Genomic DNA, 19,529 nt, shown 5'->3' with positions numbered 1-19,529 from the left:
CTAGAGCAGAGGCTGAAGTTGCCCTTTAGTAGCTGCTTTTTAAATGCAAAGAAACAGGGTTTGGAAACTAACTCTTGTGGGTCACACGGGGGGGGGGGGGGAGCAAGCATCAGCAAGCCAGAAGCGAGAGGGAAAGCCAAGCTGGTTGCAGGGGGACCCCCTTGCAGGAAGGGTGCCAGAGATCCGGCCCAGTGCGCTTCCCCTCCCTCCGGCCGGCCCGGCACACAAAGACCACCCCCCTTGCAGCCACTCACAGCAAGGATGTCTGGGGGGTTCCTCCATTCCCTCTGGGTTTCCTAGCAGGGCAAGAAGGGGCAGGCAAGGAATTCTGCCCCCCAGCCCCACAGAGCAGCGGGGCGAGAGAGCGGTTTCCTTCCTGAGAGGAGAGCCCAGCCCACCCGGCATTCTCTGCACACACTGCAGAGGCTGGAGAGTTTCTTGCCCTGAGCTGTCAGCGTCTGGCTGCTACCCGAACCCCCAACATCCCCAGGGGTGTCACACGGAGACCCCAGCGGAGATGCCTGCTTTCAGCCCTCATCAGTCTGAAGCGCCGACTCCGGCTGGAACTTGACCTGCTGCTGCAACCCTGGACACGGCAGCGCCGGAGACCCCGGCCCCCAAGGGCAGCTGGCCAGGATGCAGAGGGCCAGCCTCCTCCCTTCACCTCTGGCTCCCCATCCCCACCCTCAAGCCACACCCAGCTGCAGAAAGGTTGGCAGGGGCGGGGGGCTAGCGGGGAGGGACAAGCATCAGTCGCCAGGGGAAGAGAGACTTGCGGGCAGGAAGGAATCCACACCAAGGGCAGGTCTGGTGAGGGGCTGGACCCAGGAGGAGGAGGCGCCCCTCAACTCCAGCCGCCTGGCCTGGCAGGTGTCTGTCCATCCCTGCAGGTGAGGCTTGCCAGGCCCTGGGCTCTGGCCTCTAGTCCTTCCAGGGGAAGGAGCCAAGCCTCCGGAGGCGGCTTCCGGCACTCCGCCTCGTCTGCGGCAGCCATGCTCCTCTGCCTCCCACCGCTCACCTGCGTCAGTGAGCAGCCATTCCGGATGCAGAGTGTGGCCCTCGGAGGACCCTGGTGCTCCTAGAAGGCAGGCGGGCACACAGGGCCCAGGGAGGCTGGCAGGTGCAAAGGAGGGGCGGGGGGGGAGAAGTCCCTGCTTCAGGACAGGAGGGGGGAGGACAACAACCTAGACATCAGCACAAGTCAGACAAGCGAGGAAGTCGAGGCAGGCGCAGCGGAGGAGGAAGAGGCTGTGAAGGTCTCCGTGCCGGAGGCAGAGGCAGGGGGGGCCCCGGAGGGCCAGATCCCCTTGGCCTGCATTCACATCCATGAGAGTGGACGCTGTGCTGCTCGCTCTTGATGGCCCCCTTGCGAGCTGTCTGTGGGGAAGAGCGGTCTTGGCCCTCAAGCTCCAACCAGCCAGGCAAAGCCAACCAGCAAGCCGGGATCTGTGGCTGAGCCCTGCACGCTTCCTTGGGGGTCTTCTGCCAAGAAGGAAAGCGCAGCAGAGCAGAGCAGACCCCACGGCGGCCTGGACTCCCAAGCCAGACCACGAGGACAACAAATATGTACACAAAGCTTTGCAGGCGACGTTTCCAAAGCGGTTTACATAGACAAAGAACAAACAGAAGAGAGCTCTGCACCAGCCATGCCCCACCCACCAGCTGGGCCCGGCCGTCTTCCTCCTCAGCCCCAGTGGGCGGTGCAAGCTGTAGGGTCACGCACAAGCCCCCGACACGATGCCCGGCATGGCTGTGGTCAGCTGGGCTGACCCTGAGCTGGGCCACCCACCGCCAGTTCCGTCCTCGGCCACAGAAACCCACTCTCTGCTTGGGCGGCATGGCTGTGCCACTGCAGCAAGTGCTGGCTTCTCCGTTCGCCACACCTGGATTGCTTTTCCTCCAAGGAACTCAAGTGAGGGTGAACGGGGACAAGCCCCAACAACCCTGCAGGGGAGGCAAGGCGCAGAGTGATTTGCCCAGCGGGGCAGAATATGGGCCAAGCTCAATGCTGTACCAATCGCTGGGGTGGGAATTCCGGGCTTGCTAGCCGTGGGGCTGGGCTACGCAGCATTTGGGTCTCTCCCAACAGCCGCTCTGACTTTATGACACTCCCCAAAAGCTCGACCGGCCTCGGGGATGGGAGACGCACTTGGCCACATCCGGCCCTCCCACACAGGGCCAGAGCAGAAGAAGAGCGTTTTGTAACCAGCTCGGGCCGCTCCGGAGAAGAGACAGACACAAATCCAAGGCAGCCCCTCCGAACACCTCCGCCCTCTTTCTGCCCACAGGCGACGGTGTTGTCCAGGGAGCTTCCTCCCCCATGAGGAAACCGCTGGCTCCATCCCAGCCCTCGCCTGGGCAGCTCTGGAGTCACTGGGCTGGTTTCTTGCCACAAGAGAAATCTTGGCTCTCTGCAGCGCCCTGGAGAGGGAAGGGGGGGCAGGCGCCCTGCGCTGGGTCCTCCCCACCACTCTCCGGAAGCCTCCAAGGACGCAGCAGCAAGCAGGCGCAAGGCCATTCCCACGGCTGCCCCACAGCGCTGCGGATGGGTAGGCACCAGAGCGGAGACCACCTCTAGCACACACCAAGCTTGCTCTGGCTCCAGTGCCGGGCTCTCTCCAAAGAGGGGCTTCCCACCAGGAGCGCCACACACCTCCCACTCAGTCCTCTCACAGACCAACTCTGAAACGGTGTTCAAGGCTTGACTTCAGGGGGTCTCCCAAGGCCCAAAGGAAAACCAGAGGGAAGTGCTGGACACCTTTCCAGGAACACACACGCTTAAAACTCCGCTCCTTCGGCACTCTGACACAGCTGTACCATGAACGTGCACATGGGAAGATGCAGCAGCCAGACTCTTGGATGTCTCCATGGCGTGGAGCTCTACACGCATCTCACAGCATCTACCTGCTACTTAGCGATGGCGTCTGCCTTTCCCTTGGCGGCATACTTTCAGCACAGCTGCAGCAGAGTGCGGAAGGAGTTCTTCCAGTGGGCCCTCCGGAGCTCTCTAGGATGTTTTACGGTGTAGCGACAAGAAGCTGCCACCCAGTTTAAGGACTGCTGCCGTAATGGGACAAGGCAGGGCGTCCCCCACAGGAGAAGCGAAGCCGCATCCTAGGGGTGGGAACCAGGTGACTCTGCAAAAAGGGGCAGTCCCGCCTCCAAGCTGGGAAGGCAAAGTGGAGGCGGAGGCGGAAGGGACACTCACAGGTGATGAAGTAGTCTTGATGCCTCTTGAACTCCAGGCCCATGTAGTTGGGGCTGAACTCCTGGAACTTGATGGTGAAGCGGATGTCCTGCTCCGGCCGGTTGCAGGTCACCAGCACGTTGGGGTCCATGATGGTACTGCAGGACTCCGCCTGGTCCCGCTTCACCAGGTACAACTTGTAGTACTCGTATGGCCTGGACGGCTCTGACTTCGGACAGATTATGTCCAGTTTGTCCCCAATTTCTGGATAGATGACCAGCCCCTTCCCCGACAAGAACCTGAGAGAGAGGGAGAAAAAAGGGTATCAGAGCCGTGTTCGTTGCCCTCGCAGCAGCACCCTCCACACCAGCTTGGGGTGAGCTTCTGGCCAGGCCAGCATGCAGCCTAAGGGGGGCTGGTCACCCACGGGGTGGGGGAGCCTAAACCCCCTGGGGGTAAGAGGAGACGTCCTGCATGGAGCTGGACCAACAGTCCACCCAGACTGTATTGCATGCAAGGACACAGTTTTTCTCAAACTGGGCAGGGTCTCGGCTACCCAGAGCTGGAGCTGGAGCTGCCCCTGCTGTCTTCTGAACATTCAGACATGCAGAGCGGCTGCACGACTCTGTGGGCTGCACAGTCGATCCCAGAGGTTTTTCTAGGGCCCATTTTGAGCAGAGGTTCCTGTTCCTGAGGGCTGCTGAGATGGCCGCCTGCAGGAGACAACACCGCCCTGGACAATGGGAACCAGCAGGGCTCTCTGATGTGCTGGCCCGTTGTTCCAGGGTGCTTTCAACCGCAGTTCACGGTTCCAAGAGAGCCAAGGTGGTGGGCGCCCTGCCAACCCCGGCGGCTGGCCTTGTGGCCTGCAAGCACTGCAACTCTGAAGGGCGGCTGCGTCTCTCTGGCGCACGGGAGAGGTTTCCAGAGTGGCCCTGCGGGGACACCGTACCACTCACAGCACCATCCTGCCACCTAACCCTCTGGCTTCTCCAACCTGGATCACGGTGATGTGGACAAGGAGAAAACACAATGGCCTGAACGACTCTGCCCATTTGGGGGGTGGAAAGAGGAGGGAGGAGTGCCTCTCTTTGGACTGCCCCACTTGCGGGAGAGGATTAAGATGGGGGGGGGGAGAGGTTAAGAAGGGTGTGGTGACCCCCCCCCGCCCCCATCAATGGCAAGATTACACAAAGGCTCTTCAGCTGAACTGCACTGAGAAGAGAGAGCAGCAAAGAAGAGGGACCCTGACTGTGATGCCCCCAGAGCGAGCGTTTAAGGCGGCAGGGTGGCTGGGAGGCGGCGGGCAAGGTGGAGGCAATTAACAGGCAGACTCCATGATTAGAGGGCAATTACTCGACTGCATTTCTGGGCAACATGAATGAGCGAGGCTAAGCAGCCAGGAGGAGGAGGAGCAGCAGCCCAACTCCGACTCCAGCTAAGTAGCATAATCTGCTCTTGATGAAAGATATCTTGGGAACAGATGTGAAGGCAGAATTACCCTGGCTGCAAGGCAGCCACCAGGCCCGGCCGCAAGGTGGGTGCTCCGGAGAGGTGAGGGCCTGGGCCCAGGGGGCTGGCTCGTCCCGCCCTCTCGGCTGTAAAGGCCTCCTCCTCCTTCCCCCCTGCCCCCCCCCCATGGCAGGGCTGCTCCGGGACACAGAAACCGAGCCGGAGAGCCGCCTGGCCAGGCCGGAGGGCCCCCCAGCCCAGCACCTTGTTTCCCTCGGAGTCTGGCCCTGACCCAACCAGCTGCCCCAAGGGGAGCCCAGAAGCCCGGGGCACGTGAGCAGATGGCCCCTTGCAGCTGTTCCCCAGCAACTGGTGTTCAGAGGCACACCGCCCTCTGCCCCAGGCGGCAGCGGCAGCAGCAGCAGCAGCAGCAGATATTCTCATATGGATTGGATAACACCACTTGCTTTCTGCAAAGAGCGCATCTCTCCTGCTCTGTCCACACACCGGTCAAGCAAAGGAGGATGCAACAAAACTGGGCCCCATCCCCCCACCCAATAATTGTGTGCCACAAGCTACGGGGGAAAGAGCTGGGTCTTTCTCAAGTACCTCACAGATGTTATGCTCACTGGCCATTACAACCACCCTGCAAGGTGGGGCAGTATTACACACACACACACACACACTCACTCTACAGGTGCAAGGCCAAGAGAAGAGGGCTTGTCCAACACCACCTGGCAAGGTGAACGGCCAAGGCAAGGCCTCCACCTTGGGAGAGGGTGCAAATTGCGGTGCAGCTGAGCATATCCTGGAGCAAAGCCTGCTCCTGCAGCTGTGATGGGAAAGAGGAAGCACTTCTGTCCGGAGACAGGCCATCATTGGCGGGGAGAGAGAGCAGCAGCGGGCCGGCAGGGTCCAACAACAAGGCTCAACTCTTATCTCAGCCGCGCACAGTGATGGCCTCAGGCAGGCAAGGACGCCCCAGGTGGGCATCTTAAGGCCAGCCTACAGTCAACTACAGCCGGGAGAAGATACGCAAGCCGCGATGAACACACCCCAAACTGAAGCTTCCGTCCAGCCAGAACACGGGGAGACACTTGAGGCAGGCCTCCTGGTGAGCTGCACGTCCTCACGCAAGATGCCAGCCCTGCTCCTGCTTCAGACAGCGGCTGTGTGTGCTCAGCCCTCAGGAGGCTCCCCGCAAGGCCAAGGAGCTGGGGGCCTTCCCAGGACCGCCCCCTCCCACCGCTCCTGCAAGGAAGGCCCTGCAAGCCGCCACAGCTCCCCACCCCACTCAGAGCCTCCTGCCTTGCAAGGGAAGGCCCCTACCCCACATGCACTGGCGGACACCTCTGGGGATCGGGGAGGGGCCAAGAAGGGAGGCAGGATGAAGCTCCCCCCACACTCCCAAGCAGCCAGGAGCACCCTCCCCGTCTCCCTCCAGCTTCTCTCTAACAGACTGAGCTCCCAGACTGGGAGCCACCAAGCGCACCTGCTAACTCTGGAGAAGGAGACCAAGGCAGAGTCCTCGGGCTGATTTCACGGCTCTGCCTGATTCTTCCACACACCCCATTTTGCTCCTCAAGCATTCTTTACCTTTGCGTTCCCTAGCTCTAGGGTGATTTTTTTTCCACCAAAAGGGGGGGGGGAGAAGTTAATTACAGCATCCTTTAAACCATTTCGCCCTAGCACGAAGACATGTAATTTCATCTTTTAATTCCATTTCATTCGAAGAGTCGTCTGACTCCCCGCTGGGAATTTCCGGCTTCTCTTTCTACATTTGAAGACCAAGCCTCAACCCAGAGCTCTCACCGCATCGGATACTGCTCAGCACCTGCAACATGAGCCACTCCAGCTGGGCTCTGCTTTCTCCCGTCAGCTCGTAGAGCCAGAGCCTGCCCCTGTTCAGGCATGACTTCTTTTCCCATGTGTGCAGGTGTGCACACACACTTTTGGGTGAAGGACTCCATGCATGTTCTTTCTGGAAGAGAAGAGAGGCGCAGGCCCCCGCAAATGCAGGGGGCAGAGAGGAAGTGCCCTGCCATCCATACGAGGGGCAGCAGCGTCGCCGGTGGATGGGGCTCCTGTCCCAACCCCACACCCTCCAAAGCGGAGATCTCTGGAGCCAGAGGTGAACAGTCCCCCACATCACTCCTCACCATTCCCCACTGGACTAGCACCACCAGAATCAGAGTCATGCTGCAAGTGTGCATCAGTTCACACAAGCACCAAATTCCGCGTCTCTCCTGCTTGTCTGGGGCTAGATGGACCCAGAGACTGACTCAGCAGAAGGCAGTTCCGTACAGCCATAGAGTATAGGAGGACTCCGCCACGTTCAATGTGCTGCACCCAATTGCAGCATATTTTGCAGGTCAGGGTCAGCCTATTAAGATCAGCAGCAGACACAAGACGGGTTCGCCTGCTAGAACTCAACTAGCGGCTCAAGGGACCGACCGCAAGCGCTGGCCCCCAAGCCCTCCAGCATTGCCTCCTCCCGGGCAGTATGCGACAATGCCTTTCAGCATCTTCCTATATCGCTGCTGCCTGTTATAGGCATTTCCCACAGTCTGGGAAACATACCAGTAGGGATTCGAACCGGCAGCCTTCTGCTTGTGAGTCAAGCAGAGCAAATATGTTGGTCCCACGGTCTTCTGGCCTTATCAGCTGAGCTGTTTCCCTAAAGGGTATCGTTTCAGTCCAAGGGGCAATCCAAAAGAGTCAGCTGAGGCGGGTGGGAGTTTGCAGCAGCTCCCAAGAAGAGCTTCACGGAGTCCTTTGTTGCTCTCCCTGCCACCCACCTCCAGTCACGTAGGCAGCCGCTGGGCAGCTTGCTGAGCTGTCCACAAAACCCTCATGACTGATCATGGGATTAAGGCCTCATCCTGGCAACAAGCCACTCAGATGGAAAGCCTGTGCCTTGGGCTCCCGTGAGCAAATGCCACCACAAGACCAGCTCTCCTCCAGGGGCACCAGGGCAGCTTCTAGAGGCTGGATGGGGGCAGTGCCTCACTCTCCACGGTTTAAGCACAACTTAGCATATCACGCACACACCCCCCCCCCCCGAGAAGTGCTGCACATGAACGAGTGCCGTTTCCCCCAACGGGCTATATGGAGGCCTCTTGGTCACCGAGCAAAATGTGTATGTGCTATTATGAACTGATGCAAGGTGCTTCAATTTCACACGCAGAGAAATTTGACACGCAGGTTTGCCAACATTGTGCTGGCCGAAATCGGGACATGTCCGGGGGGGGAGGGGGCGCTAGGGGCGGGGCCACCTAGGGGTGGGGCTTGGCCCCAGGTGGGAAGGGTGCAGCCAGGCCCTCTGGAGCCAGCTGCCACCGGGCGAGCTTAGCTGGTGGTGGCGGGTGGCTGCTGCTGCTGCTGCACGCCAAGGCCTGGAATTGGCCCAATGGGCCTCCTTTGGGAGCCCGAGGTGAGGAGCTCTTTCGCCGCCTTCTCTCCCACCTGCCTTCAGCGCACACGCCCCACTCCCAGCCACACCCGTCATCGTTTGGGAGGCGGGCGGGGCTGCGGCTGCCATCCTGCTCCACCACCAGCCAGTGGCAGCTTTAAAAGTTAAAAAAGGTAAAGGTTTAAAAAGTCAAAAGGTGGGAGAAACGGAGTCCTGAGCAGGAGCAGCATTTCCCCACCGGAAACAGGGACATCCCACGCAATGCGGGACAAGCCTAGCGGGAGAGACTCCTGCCTGGGACCTGGGAGAACTGCTGCCAGCCAGTGTTGTCCAAACTGAGTTTGGCAGACCAAGGGTCTGACTCAGTAGAAGGCAGCATCCTAAGCCCACATGGTCAACTATGAAGAGGCACAACCCTGGAAAAGCACATTGGTACGACTGGTGAAGAACTGGGCTCTCCTCGGTCTTAAAGGCTGCAGTGTGGAAATTAGAAGGGGGGGGGACCATGTGGAGCTCTCAGTGTGGGTGTTTGAGAGGCCCTGGTACTTCAAACAGTCATTTCGGAGTCCCCCGCCCCACTCGCTCACGCCCCCTCCCCGCTGCACTTCCTGAACTCCTCCTGGTCTAAAGAGATCTAGCAAAGGCTTTCAATGGCAGCTGGAGGGTCTCTTCAGTAGAGACAGGAGAAAGGGGGGTGTCAGAGGGGCCCCCCAGCACACATCAAGAGGCGCAGGCCATGCAGGCAAGGTGCTTTCTGGCACACATTAGCACGAGCTAGCTAGCAAGCAAGTGGTCGCCGTCTTGTTTTCAAGGCCTCCAAAGGTGATTCTCCGCCTCCTCCTTTTGGCCAGGGTGGGGCAAGCAACGCTGCTCCCCAACAGCTCCCACTTCCTCCCTCCCTCTCCCCCCACTGCAAAGCGCCTGAGGCCGGCCTCTGTGCTGGGGCCAGCAAATAAAGCCGCAGCAGGCTGGCAGCCCTCAATGGCCCAGAGACAAAGGGGAGGTCTCTCCTCCTCCTCCCTTCTTGCCAGCCGCATACGGAAGCCCGTCTGTGCAGAGCATTCCTTGCTCGGCAGGTTCCTTGGGCGCTCTCAGGTGGCAGCATCCAATTTCCTCATTGTTTCCAGAGGTGTTTTCTGATGGGAAAGGTGAAAAGGGTACCTGTGAGGCTTGTAAACCGATTCCTCCGCGTTGGGTAAACAAGGAGAGCTCTGTTGGCAGGGGGCCTTGGGGAGCCCTGGCAGAGAAGAGGGGGAGGAGGGAGCAGCTCCTTCTCCAAACGAGGCAGGCAGCCTCTGCCCAGCCAGGCAAGAGCCCGGGGGGGGGGGCTCTCCGAGGGAGTGGCCACAGCCAAGGGGGCCGCCGCCCACTTCAAGCAGCCCAGGCCCAGAGAACGGGCAAGTGAGGGGGGGTTGCCCGGGGGGGGGTCAGAAGGGGTGTGCTTGCAGCAGCCTGGCCCCACACTCTGCCTGCCGGCCGGCCAGAGAGAGACCTAATGCTGCCAAAGGGCAGCGCCCGCTCGGTCTCCTCTTGCTCTCTTTCCCCCACAAAAGCCCCACGACCCCCCCAGCACCCACTGCCAAGGACTGGTTCACAGGGGCAAGCACAGGGCTCAGAATTTAACTACCCAACACAACTTACTCCGCGACTCTCAGCTGAGCACAAGCGCTGCCTCCACTGAGAATCCGTCTCACATCAAGAGGACACAAAGCAAAGCAGAAGCTGCCTCTGCGGTGGTGGGCATGATGGGCATGTGCGAGTGGCTGCCTGCTGGGGCTGTTGTGAAGCCCGCACGAGCTCCTCGCCCTGGACGGGCACTTCTCTGGCTTGCCCAGCCATGCCCTGGAGAAACGGGGGGGGGGGGCATTGAAGGTCCCCACCTCCACGACAGAGGAAGGGAACCGTGGGGCTTGGGGCCTGGAGGCCACTGGCTTCTGCTCTTCTGCTCCCTCTGGGGCTCCGAACTCCCCTCAAGAGAGCAGAGTCACTAGGGAGCCTTAATCCTCGCTCACTCCACTCAAGGGCTTACGGATTCCCCAAGGACTTAAGTGGAACTTGATCTCATGGCATAAGTGCCACATCTGGCTTGCTAATCCGCTGGCTCCAAAGCACACACATCAATAGACTGTGCTGGGACGATCCTGGCTCCATTAAATTGCATTTGGATGCAGGAAAGGAAGGAAGGCGCTGAGTGGGAGAAGGATAATCCTTTCAAAGCATGTCATAAGAAACCTGGAGGTGTTCTTAAGCCTGGGCTGTCTTATTGACCCTAAGATGCCATCACCAAATGCAGGTAGATGAAGCCCTGCCCAATCCCCCAAAGGCTCTGGGTGGGGACAAATGTTTTCATAAGGCCAGAATCCATGGGACACTGGATTCCACTGGAAACAATGGAAGCCATTTATGTCGGCTTGCACAACTCAGCCAGAGCTGCCGCCTGTCACAGACGCAGCAACGCCAGCGTTGTGTTGCACATCATGTGGGCCAGAGAGCACAGTAGGTGCCCACTACAACAACTAAATCCTGAACCTGGAGACTGACACTCTAAGAACTCTAGTCCACTTCCTTCATTTTGTCTTGGGAAAAGCCAAGTGACCAGACAGGTACAGCAGAGAAACACAAAAGGAGTCGTGCTTTGGAGGACACTAGGGTGGTGGACGCCACCGCAATGCTCTTCCTACAGTACTGAAGGAGTCCACACATATGCACACAGGATGCTGCCTTCCACTGAGTCAGACCGCTCGGCTCAATCTTGTCTACACCTACTGGCAGCAGTTCTCAAGGCTTTCAACAGAGAAAGGTCTTTCCTAGACCATCTACATGGACTTGGTTGTCAGGCTGAAGCAGGGGCCTTCTGACCCACAGCCCCTTCTTTCGGGGGGATGGGCTCCATCTCAAGAAAGACAGTTGAGGCAGCAGGATTCCCACCCACTTCCCAAGACAGGGCATCACTGATTGGCTGCAATCATAGTGACAGAATGGCCAGCACTAAAAGGGATTTCAGAAGTCAATAAGCCCTGCTAACTGGGCCAGGAGGCGCTTGTCCAAGGGGCAGATCTGGCCCTCTTCAGCCTAGCGGAGCGTCCCTTCCTGTGGCTGATGCCGGGGGGTCTCCCTTGGGCTTCTTCTTTTCTGGGACAAGGGACCTCCTTAATCCTTTTTGTATATAAATTGTTTTAAGAACTCTTTTTGTTGTTGAAAAGTAACGCTAACAATCAAGGATGAACTGCTAAGCAAACAAAGAACAAAACCCAAACATCCTCAACAGTTCTGGCTCCCGGAAACAGGGGAGCGGAGCACTCTCAAGTACATCGTGTTCTTGTCAACTTCCTCCATCACATCTGGAATGGCCTGCTGTTGACTTCGGACACGGGACGCTGGGGCTGTTTACATGGCCGACTTCCTCTCAGAAGAGTCTGTGGCCTCTCCTCTGGCTGCTCTCAGAATCCACCTAAACAAATCCTCATTCTCGCCTCCAATCAACTCCCTCCTCCTCTGAATCACCAATGACAATGACAGGATTTGAGAAAAGAACTCTCCGCATTCCCAGAGAAGACCTCTCCCTCTCCCCAAGTCAGCTGCCACTCATTTTCCATCTCCCAGACTCTGCACATGGCAGATGATTTCCATCAATACTCAACCTCACTTGAAGAAGAAGGAGGTGATGGTGGCGGTCTTAACCTCCTCACAACTAAGCCCAAGACCACAATGACCCAGCAGGTAACCACGTGCTTGCAACCAGTCCATGAATATTAACCAGGCCTATTAGCATAACTGTACGGGTCTTGGGAACCAATTCCTAATGGGAATAGGCATTATGGCTGGGGGTGGGGAGAGGAAGAAAGGGTGTGGAATCCCATGGATGTCTTCAGCTTGTCTAACCTTTTCTCATCCAGGGAAAAGAATCTCTCTCGAGTCCCATATTTCACGCCCTCCTGTAAGCAGCATTCTGAACAAGTCACTTCTTCACACACACACTTGCCTCCAAACCGCTCCCCAACCCTGCCAGCATCTGATTTGCATAGAAACCGGACCCAGGCTCTTTACCCCACCCCCACTACACCACCACCCCCCGCCATCCCCTTTCTTTGGGTTCCACCTTGGAGTTCATTTCGGAGGCTATGCCTCATGTCTATCACAGCAACTGCTAAATGTCTGCCACAAAGGCCAATAAGGAGACCATCCCCAGTTCTTGTCCGTCGGTTTCCATATAAATGTACCCAATGCCAAACTTCTCAGAGGGCATCAAAACACCACCTGGACCCAACCCTAAATCTTCTCCTCGGGGATGCACTGTGCTCCTCCTTGCAACTGGGGAGAAGTGTTCCCTCTAACAAGGATTCCCAGATGCTGTTGACTACAATTCCCAACATCCCCAGCTGCAAGGGCCTTTGGCTGGGAATTCTGGGAGCTGTAGTCAACAACATCTGGGAATCCCTGTTAGAGGGGACACTGGTGGGGAGCCTCTGCCAGAACGGCCAAACAGAGGAGGACTCGACCAGCCGTAAAGTCTTCTAACCAGGATCAGAACCAACCCCTTCAACAGAGACAAGGGAGGAGGAGAAATGGTCAGGGAATGCAGCAGCTCTGGTGGCTGTATGTGTCCCATGAAGCCAGGCCTCCAGAAGGCGAGTAGCATACCCACAGGCCATGATCCAAGCAGCACTAACATGAACGGATGGGGCCACCAATGGGGAGGTCCGAGACCTGAGCCCCAAGCCCACAGAATTGTGAAGACACCCTTCGTTTTAATGCAGGCTTTCTCAAACAAAGATGCTTGTGGCAGCATCCGCCATGGAGACCTCAGTGCTATAGGGCAACTGGAATCTCGCAGGCTCCCTCCCTCCCTCCCTCCCTCCCTCCCCGCATCTCCAGCCAAGCTCCCTGGGCCTCAGCAGTCAACACCTGGACCCAACTCTGACTCCCCGGGTGACTGCAGTGGGTTTTCAACCCACACACCTTGAGAAACACCCGACACCCCACGCCTTGCATGTACTACAAGCTTCTTCCCACCAAGAAAAGGGGAAGGAAATGGTGTGCCCCCTTCTGCCCTCGCCCCACAGGGTATCCCATTGCGAGAGGCTTCGAGGGTCGCCCAGCCCTGAGCCGCCGGAGAGCACAGGGGGCTTCGCACCTTGCAGGGAGTTCCCCCAGGGAGAGGCCAGCAGCGCTGAGCTGGGATGAGCCGCCTCCCAGCAGGGCTGCCGCCCCCCAAGGGGTCTCCTTCCATTGCATCAGGCAAACTCCTCGGCCAGGTGCAAAGGCACTTGGGGGTGAATCATCCCTGGAGAAAGCACCCAGCTACTCCTTGGCCCTCCAAGGGCTGCAGCCCCCATCCGCCCCGAACAGCCAGAGGGTTAAAGGCCCCTATTAATAGAGTCCAAGAGATGAGGAGGGATTCGAGGGCCTTTGTGAGCTGCCCCCTCCACTCCCCTCCACTCGACCCGGGGCCCCCCAGACACACTTTCGGGCCATTTTTCCACATTTCTGTTTTAATGAGGCCCATTCAAGACTCCCAAAGACAAAGGCCCTTCTCGTTTCTAAATGGATTTACACGATGCCTCAATGAGGCATAAACAGGTTGCCGTGGCAACCTCCGCTCCCCCGGCCCAGCCCCCCCTCCCCTCCTCTGCTGAAACACAAAACAGTTCAGAATTGGGAAACCTCCTCCGATAAATCCGCCAGCCCCTCCTCCCCAACAGCTGCCATTTTGCAACTTCATTAAGCCCACAATGCTGTCCCCATCGTGGCTTTCCGTCCTGCCTGGGAGGTTCAAAGCCGCCGCGGGACAAGGCGTTCGAATCCACCAGCCGAAGGCCAGGGAGAGCTGGGCAGGGAGGACGCCGAAGACCCCACAGGGGCAGCGAGAGGGGAGACGGGCGGGGGGTGAGCCAGGCCCCTGGCGCCGCCCACACTCTGCGCCCGACGCGCCCGGCAGCTTCCACGCAGAAGCCCGGGAGGCAAACCGGACAGGTGGAAGGGCCAGGAACGGGCCCCAACCTCCACAAGTGTCCTCCTGCAGACAACCCTGCTCCCGTTTCCTCAGGGGTCTGGGGCACAGACACGAAGGCGCTCTCCCTGGGGGGCTGTGCAACCCTCACACGCCGCCGTGCACCCTCCTTCAAGGCTGCCCTGGCATCGCCGGGCCCACCGCACTTTCCCTGCCCTGAACACCAGCCCACTTAGACGTCTGCCCTAGAGAGAGCGCCCATGGCGGACGTGGCCCTTGTGGGGCTGAGAGCCCCCACGCGAGACCTGTGGGGCACGAGGTGTGGCCCCGCTTCCCTCGCCCCAAGCATGTCCGGGCTTTGTCTTCCAGGGAGCCGCTCCTGTGGGAAGTGCACATCTTCCCCTGAGGGGGCGCAGGGTCCACCAAGGCAGGGCTACCCCCCCCCCCCCCCGGACTGCGAGTGTGTGCAGGAGGGAGGGAGGGAGGGAGGGAGGGGCGGCCTTGCGCTCGAGAAGGGACGAAAGGGTGAAACGCAGCCGGGCCGGGCCGGGCTCTGGCCGAGCAGAGGGGAAGGTCAGCCACCACGCTCAGGCTCGCCAGCTGCTCCCAGCAGAACCCCAAAGGCGGCACTGCCGTTCCTCTTGCTATAGCAACTGGCTGCAATGGTGCCCAACTGGGGCATGGCCGGGGGGGGGAGGGGATGCTGCTCTCCCATAGAGACGGCGGCTGAACTCCTGGGAAAGCAAACCGGCAGCTTGGACACCAACAGCAGATCCAGAACAAAAGGGAGCAGCGGCCAGAGAACAGCGGCGGCAGCAGCACCCCAAGACTCGTGCAGCTTCCACAGGGGGGCCAGGGGCTGCTCCCACCCGCTGCAAGAGCCGAAAGGGCTTCCCCTGCCCCAAGGAGAGCTCAAGCTGCTGCCTTTCAGGCACTGAAAAGTGCCAGAACTTCCGAAACCGGGAAACCGGTTTCGGAAGAGCCAAGAGGAGGGAAGCCCTCGGTTTTGCTTTCACCCGTTCCAGAATCACAGCCGGGGCAGCAGCCTATGAAATGTGAGCGCCTGGGAGGACGAAGGCAGTCACAGGAAGGCCGGTGTTCCCCCTCAGGGGTGCACATGCACACACATGCGCGCGCACACACACACACAGGTCTTTTTGATGCCCACTCAGTTCATTTCCGGTCCTGCTCAGGAGGCATCAGGAAGGCCCCGCCCTGAACACAGGTGCGCACACAAGGCCTGGATACTGCCGCCCAGAACAAAACGCATTCTGTGCCCAGATGAGGAAGAGAGAGGCCACTGGTGAAGGGACCGCAGAGGCCCAGGTGGCCAGCCGTCCAAACACACACCCCACCCCGAACCTGACCGAGCCACTTCAGCTCCTCACTGACAGAGAAGCCACTCTGGGAAGGCTGCCTTGTTGGTGGCAGGCGGGGGGGGGGGACACACACACACACTCTCTGGTGCCACTCTAAAATGGCTAGAATATGCCATGCAGTCAAGATGGCGGGCCACGCATGAGGCCGGCTGGCCAGCCAGCCCCACGAATGGGGCAAGAGATTGTGTTTCCATTGTCTGTCCACAGCTGTGCAGTCTGCATGTGCAGCAATAAATTACAAGGGAAAGAAGAAACCCACAAGCAGCTGGGGGCCGGGCGGGGGGGGGCCTTCCTGTGATCTGGGCAGGACTTCCGCACTTGTCACTGCTTCTACTCCCTTCCCCTCCTGACCCCAGTTCTGCACCTCAAACCCTACGGAAATACTGCCCTGCAATGCTTCCCACATCCCGGCTCAAAAGATTCCACCAAGCCCGTTTTGCAGCCCCAGCGGTGGGTGTCATCCGGTCTCCGCCGCCCTGGCTAGTGAGCCATTCTTGGCGGTGCTCGCCACACCCCAGCTCCCCGGCACATGCCCCAGCCCGGAGGGAGAGTGACGGGCAGCCCCTCACTTGGCCCCAGCGCTCCCAGGAGCGTCACACTTTTTTAAAGAGCGCCAGGCCAGGAGGGCCAACCTGACATGTCGGAGGAAGGAGCGCAAGGCAAGCGGCCAAGCCAAGTTCACCCCGGGGCGGGCGAAGGAGCAGCTGGGACAACGGAGAAGCTCACCCCTGCTGTCGTCACCCAGAGGAGGAGGTTCTGCGTCTCCAGTTTGCTGGATCAGCCCTCTCCCCGACACCCACAAGGAATCAGGGCTCCCGGATTCCGTGACTGGGAGCCTGCTTTTCACCTGAAGACTAGCTCCCAAGCGAGGAACCACACACACACACACACACACAAAACTATACCAAGGAAAAGAAAATCAAATAATAAAAGCAGCAGTCTGAACCAGTGTTCCCCCAAACAGGGATTCCCAGATGTTGTTGACGACAACTCCCATCATTCTCAAGCAAAAGCCATTGCAGCGGGGGATTATGGGAGTTGTAGTCATCAAGATCTGGGAATCTTGATGACTACAACTCCATAATCCCCCGCTGCAATGGCTTTTGCTTGAGAATGATGGGAGTTGTCGTCAACAACATCTGGGAATCCCTGTTTGGGGGAACACTGGTTCAGACTGCTGCTTTTATTATTTGATTTTCTTTTCCTTGGTATAGTTTTGTGTGTGCTGTGTGTGTGTGTGGTTCCTCGCTTGGGAGCTCAGTCTTCAGGTGAAAAGCAGGCCTCCCAGTCACGGACTCCGTGGAGCCCTGATCTCCTTGTGGGTGCTCCGGGAGAGAGGGCCTGATCCCAGCAAACTGGCAGACGCCAGAGCACCTCCTCTACCTGGGATGCACCAGCACCCAGCAGGGGCTTCAGCCAGCACACCGGCCCCAGGGCCAAGGCCGGCTCCCACAAAGGGAGTGGAAAGCAGCCCAGGCTGATTGGGGGACGGGGGCGGGCTGAGGATTGCGGGGGGAGCCCAAATCATGGCACACAGAAGGGCCCCGACAAGCCGGCTCCTTCCTGCTTTCAGGGAGAGGGAAGCATCCCGCTTTTAACAAGCAGCGACGCCCATTTCCCAGCCCTTTCTGCTCATTCAGACACCAGGCTCATTGGGGCTCACCGCTTCTACAGAAACGCACACATCCAAGAGAAACCCATGCTACTGGGAAATGTGCACACACACACACCCCCTTGGCAGAGGCAGGCAATTCCAAGTACCATTCTTCAATGCTCATGAAGAACATCCAAGGGCGTTCTCTCCCAGGGATGAGGGCGAAGGCTCCCTCAGAACAGGATTCCCAGGCCCACCTCATGCACCACCATCCCACCAGGAGGTCATCTCCTGAGGGGAGCTTTCTGTGGATCAGAGGAATGAGGGAACACTAGCGGCCTGCCCTCCAAACCCATGTATGGCCATTTGCGAGACTCTAAATGCCCTGAAACTGAGCCATGCTGCTCCCAAGTCAGCCAGACCGAAGGCCACCAACAAGGGCGAATCAGACAGGTGGGCCACCAACACATCGCCTAAGAGAGCCATTTCCCAATCCAAGTTCTTTCCTGTGGAAGACTTGGAAGAGAGCCCCAGTGGAAAAGAACGCCGCTGTCCGCAAGGGCAACACCCTGCTCTAAGCCAGGGGCAGGCAGCCTTGGCTGACCAGCTGCACGAGAAGCGGTAGCTGGGAGCGGGGGGGGGGGTTGTAGTTCCACAACGTCTGGAGAGCCAGGTTTGCCTTCCCCTGCTCGAAACGCTCTTCCGAGAGCCCACCGCCCACTGACTGCAACCAGTCAAGGGACCGAGCGAGCGGCGACCCGGCTACCAGGCCCCGCAGCCTGGCCACATGATGTTGCTAGCAGGATTTGAGGCATGCCAGCGGTCCCAAAAGTGAGTGGGCAAGTGCGCCATGGGAAGAAGAGGCTCCTTCCTTCCCAAGCAGCTCTTGGAGCCGTGTGGGCGTTCGAGGTGTGGAGAGCAGTTCAGGTTTGACTAGGGAGCACTTTGATCTTTGCACAGACAGGGTGTGCACGCCACACATTTTCTCACACAGAGAGAAAATGTTGGTAGCAGATCGTACAAGTCTTTCACTTCTGGTCCGTGACGAGGGTCAAGGGGCATCCGTGGAGATGTCCGCAGACGGACACCGTTTGGGAAAGGGGTTAAAGACACAGTCAACGATAGCAGGGGAAGCAGCTGGTGTGTCTTTGACTGTGCAGGGAAGTGCTGAGCAGACCTCAGGAGCCGGCCGAGGAGCGGGAGGGGAGCTGTAAAGAGCCCACAGCCCACGGGGTCATCCCCATCCCAACATGCACCTCCGCCTGCCTTTCCCAAAGCCTTCGCTGGACTCAGCAGAACGTCAGTGAAGTTAGCAAGCGACCAGGAGAAGCATGGAAGGATCTCAAGAAAAGCCGGAAACGTGATGGGAGGCCGATGTACAAACACACACAGGTGTCTATACAAATCCACACTACTTTCCAACCCACAGAGAACGGGGGGAGCCTGAAAGTGGGGAGACTGCTCCGTGGGGCAGACATGCCTGGGGTGCCAGGGGTGGGGTCAGGGGAGGTCCAGGCAGGAGAGAACGGCATCTGACCAGCCCCCGGCCGTCCTGTGAGTTGGCGGCAGAGCAGGGACCCGAACACGGAGCCAGGTCCAGCCGCTCCGCCACAGCAGCCCCGTCCCAAAGGCACAGCTGCAGAGTGAGGGGAGCTGGGTCAGCCAGCCCCACACCGCGGGGCTCAGGGGGCTCCTGCACAGAAACACAAGGCGATTCTCCACGCCTGGCCGGGACGCTTGGGCCATTTCGAAGCCAGTGAGCAGCAGAGAGGGCTCGCTCCCCTCCTCCTGAGCCTGTGACATGCAACCATGGGGCATCTGAGCAACCTCTCCCCCAGCAGGAGAGGGGCATCGCCAGGCGAGCACGAGCCAGCGGCCTCTGGCTGAAGCGCCAAGCCCCCCTCTAGGCATCCAAAGGTGGCGGCGGCAGCAGCAGCAGCTGCAAGGGGTCACCCAAGGGGAAGAGTCACCCAAGGCATCGCCCCTGAGCAGCTTCAAAACGTAGACACTTCAGGCCAACCCATTCCAAAAAGAAGTGGGGCAGATTTGCACCGACTCGCCTGGCCGTTTTTGGCAATGCTGCTTGTAGCCGTGGTGAGGGCACATGTGCCCAGAAGAGCCCGGAGGCCCCCCGGCAAAGGACGGTGCAGAGGGAGGCCAACTCTCTTTGCTCCCCAGGAGCCTTCTTCAGTGCGGGGCGGGCGGCTTCCCTGCCCTTCAGCCTAGGCAGTCTCACGCTGGTGCGGCAGCCCTTTGCGGTCTGGAGGGCCCTTGGCGTCGGCAGGCCCCTCGACCCACTGCACGCCCAGGCCCGAGGGGAGGAAGTGGCCCCCAGGGCCCCCTCAGTCCGGAGCAAGAAGGAAGCTCCCGCCAGTGACTCCTCCTCTGCGAGCAGCTCCATGGAGACGGGACGGGAAGCACCGAGGAGGGCAGACATGATGCCGGCGCATCGGTCTCCAGTCTCCGAGCCCCACACTTGCACAGCCCCACAGGCCTCAAACGCAAAGCTGGCATTCACCTGGCTCCTTAGCGCAGAACAGCTCCAGGACGGCGTC

The 19,529-nt window shown here is 59.3% G+C and overlaps 1 protein-coding gene across 2 annotated transcripts in view; it reads right to left on the bottom strand.

Annotated features, from left to right (window-relative positions):
- EFNB1 (ephrin B1) overlaps positions 1-19,529 on the bottom strand; it is an 85,356-nt gene that overhangs the window by 28,151 nt on the left and 37,676 nt on the right. For both annotated transcript variants that reach the window (XM_053274088.1, XM_053274089.1), the window contains exon 2: positions 3,209-3,486. In XM_053274088.1, the coding sequence (XP_053130063.1) occupies positions 3,209-3,486 (278 nt within the window). The remainder of the gene's footprint in view (positions 1-3,208; positions 3,487-19,529) is intronic.

This window comes from Hemicordylus capensis, chromosome 11 (genome assembly GCF_027244095.1).
Source record: "Hemicordylus capensis ecotype Gifberg chromosome 11, rHemCap1.1.pri, whole genome shotgun sequence".
Classification (NCBI taxonomy): domain Eukaryota; kingdom Metazoa; phylum Chordata; class Lepidosauria; order Squamata; family Cordylidae; genus Hemicordylus; species Hemicordylus capensis.
The sequence above is the reverse complement of the archived record's forward strand: the minus strand, read 5'-3'. Positions and strand labels throughout refer to the sequence as shown.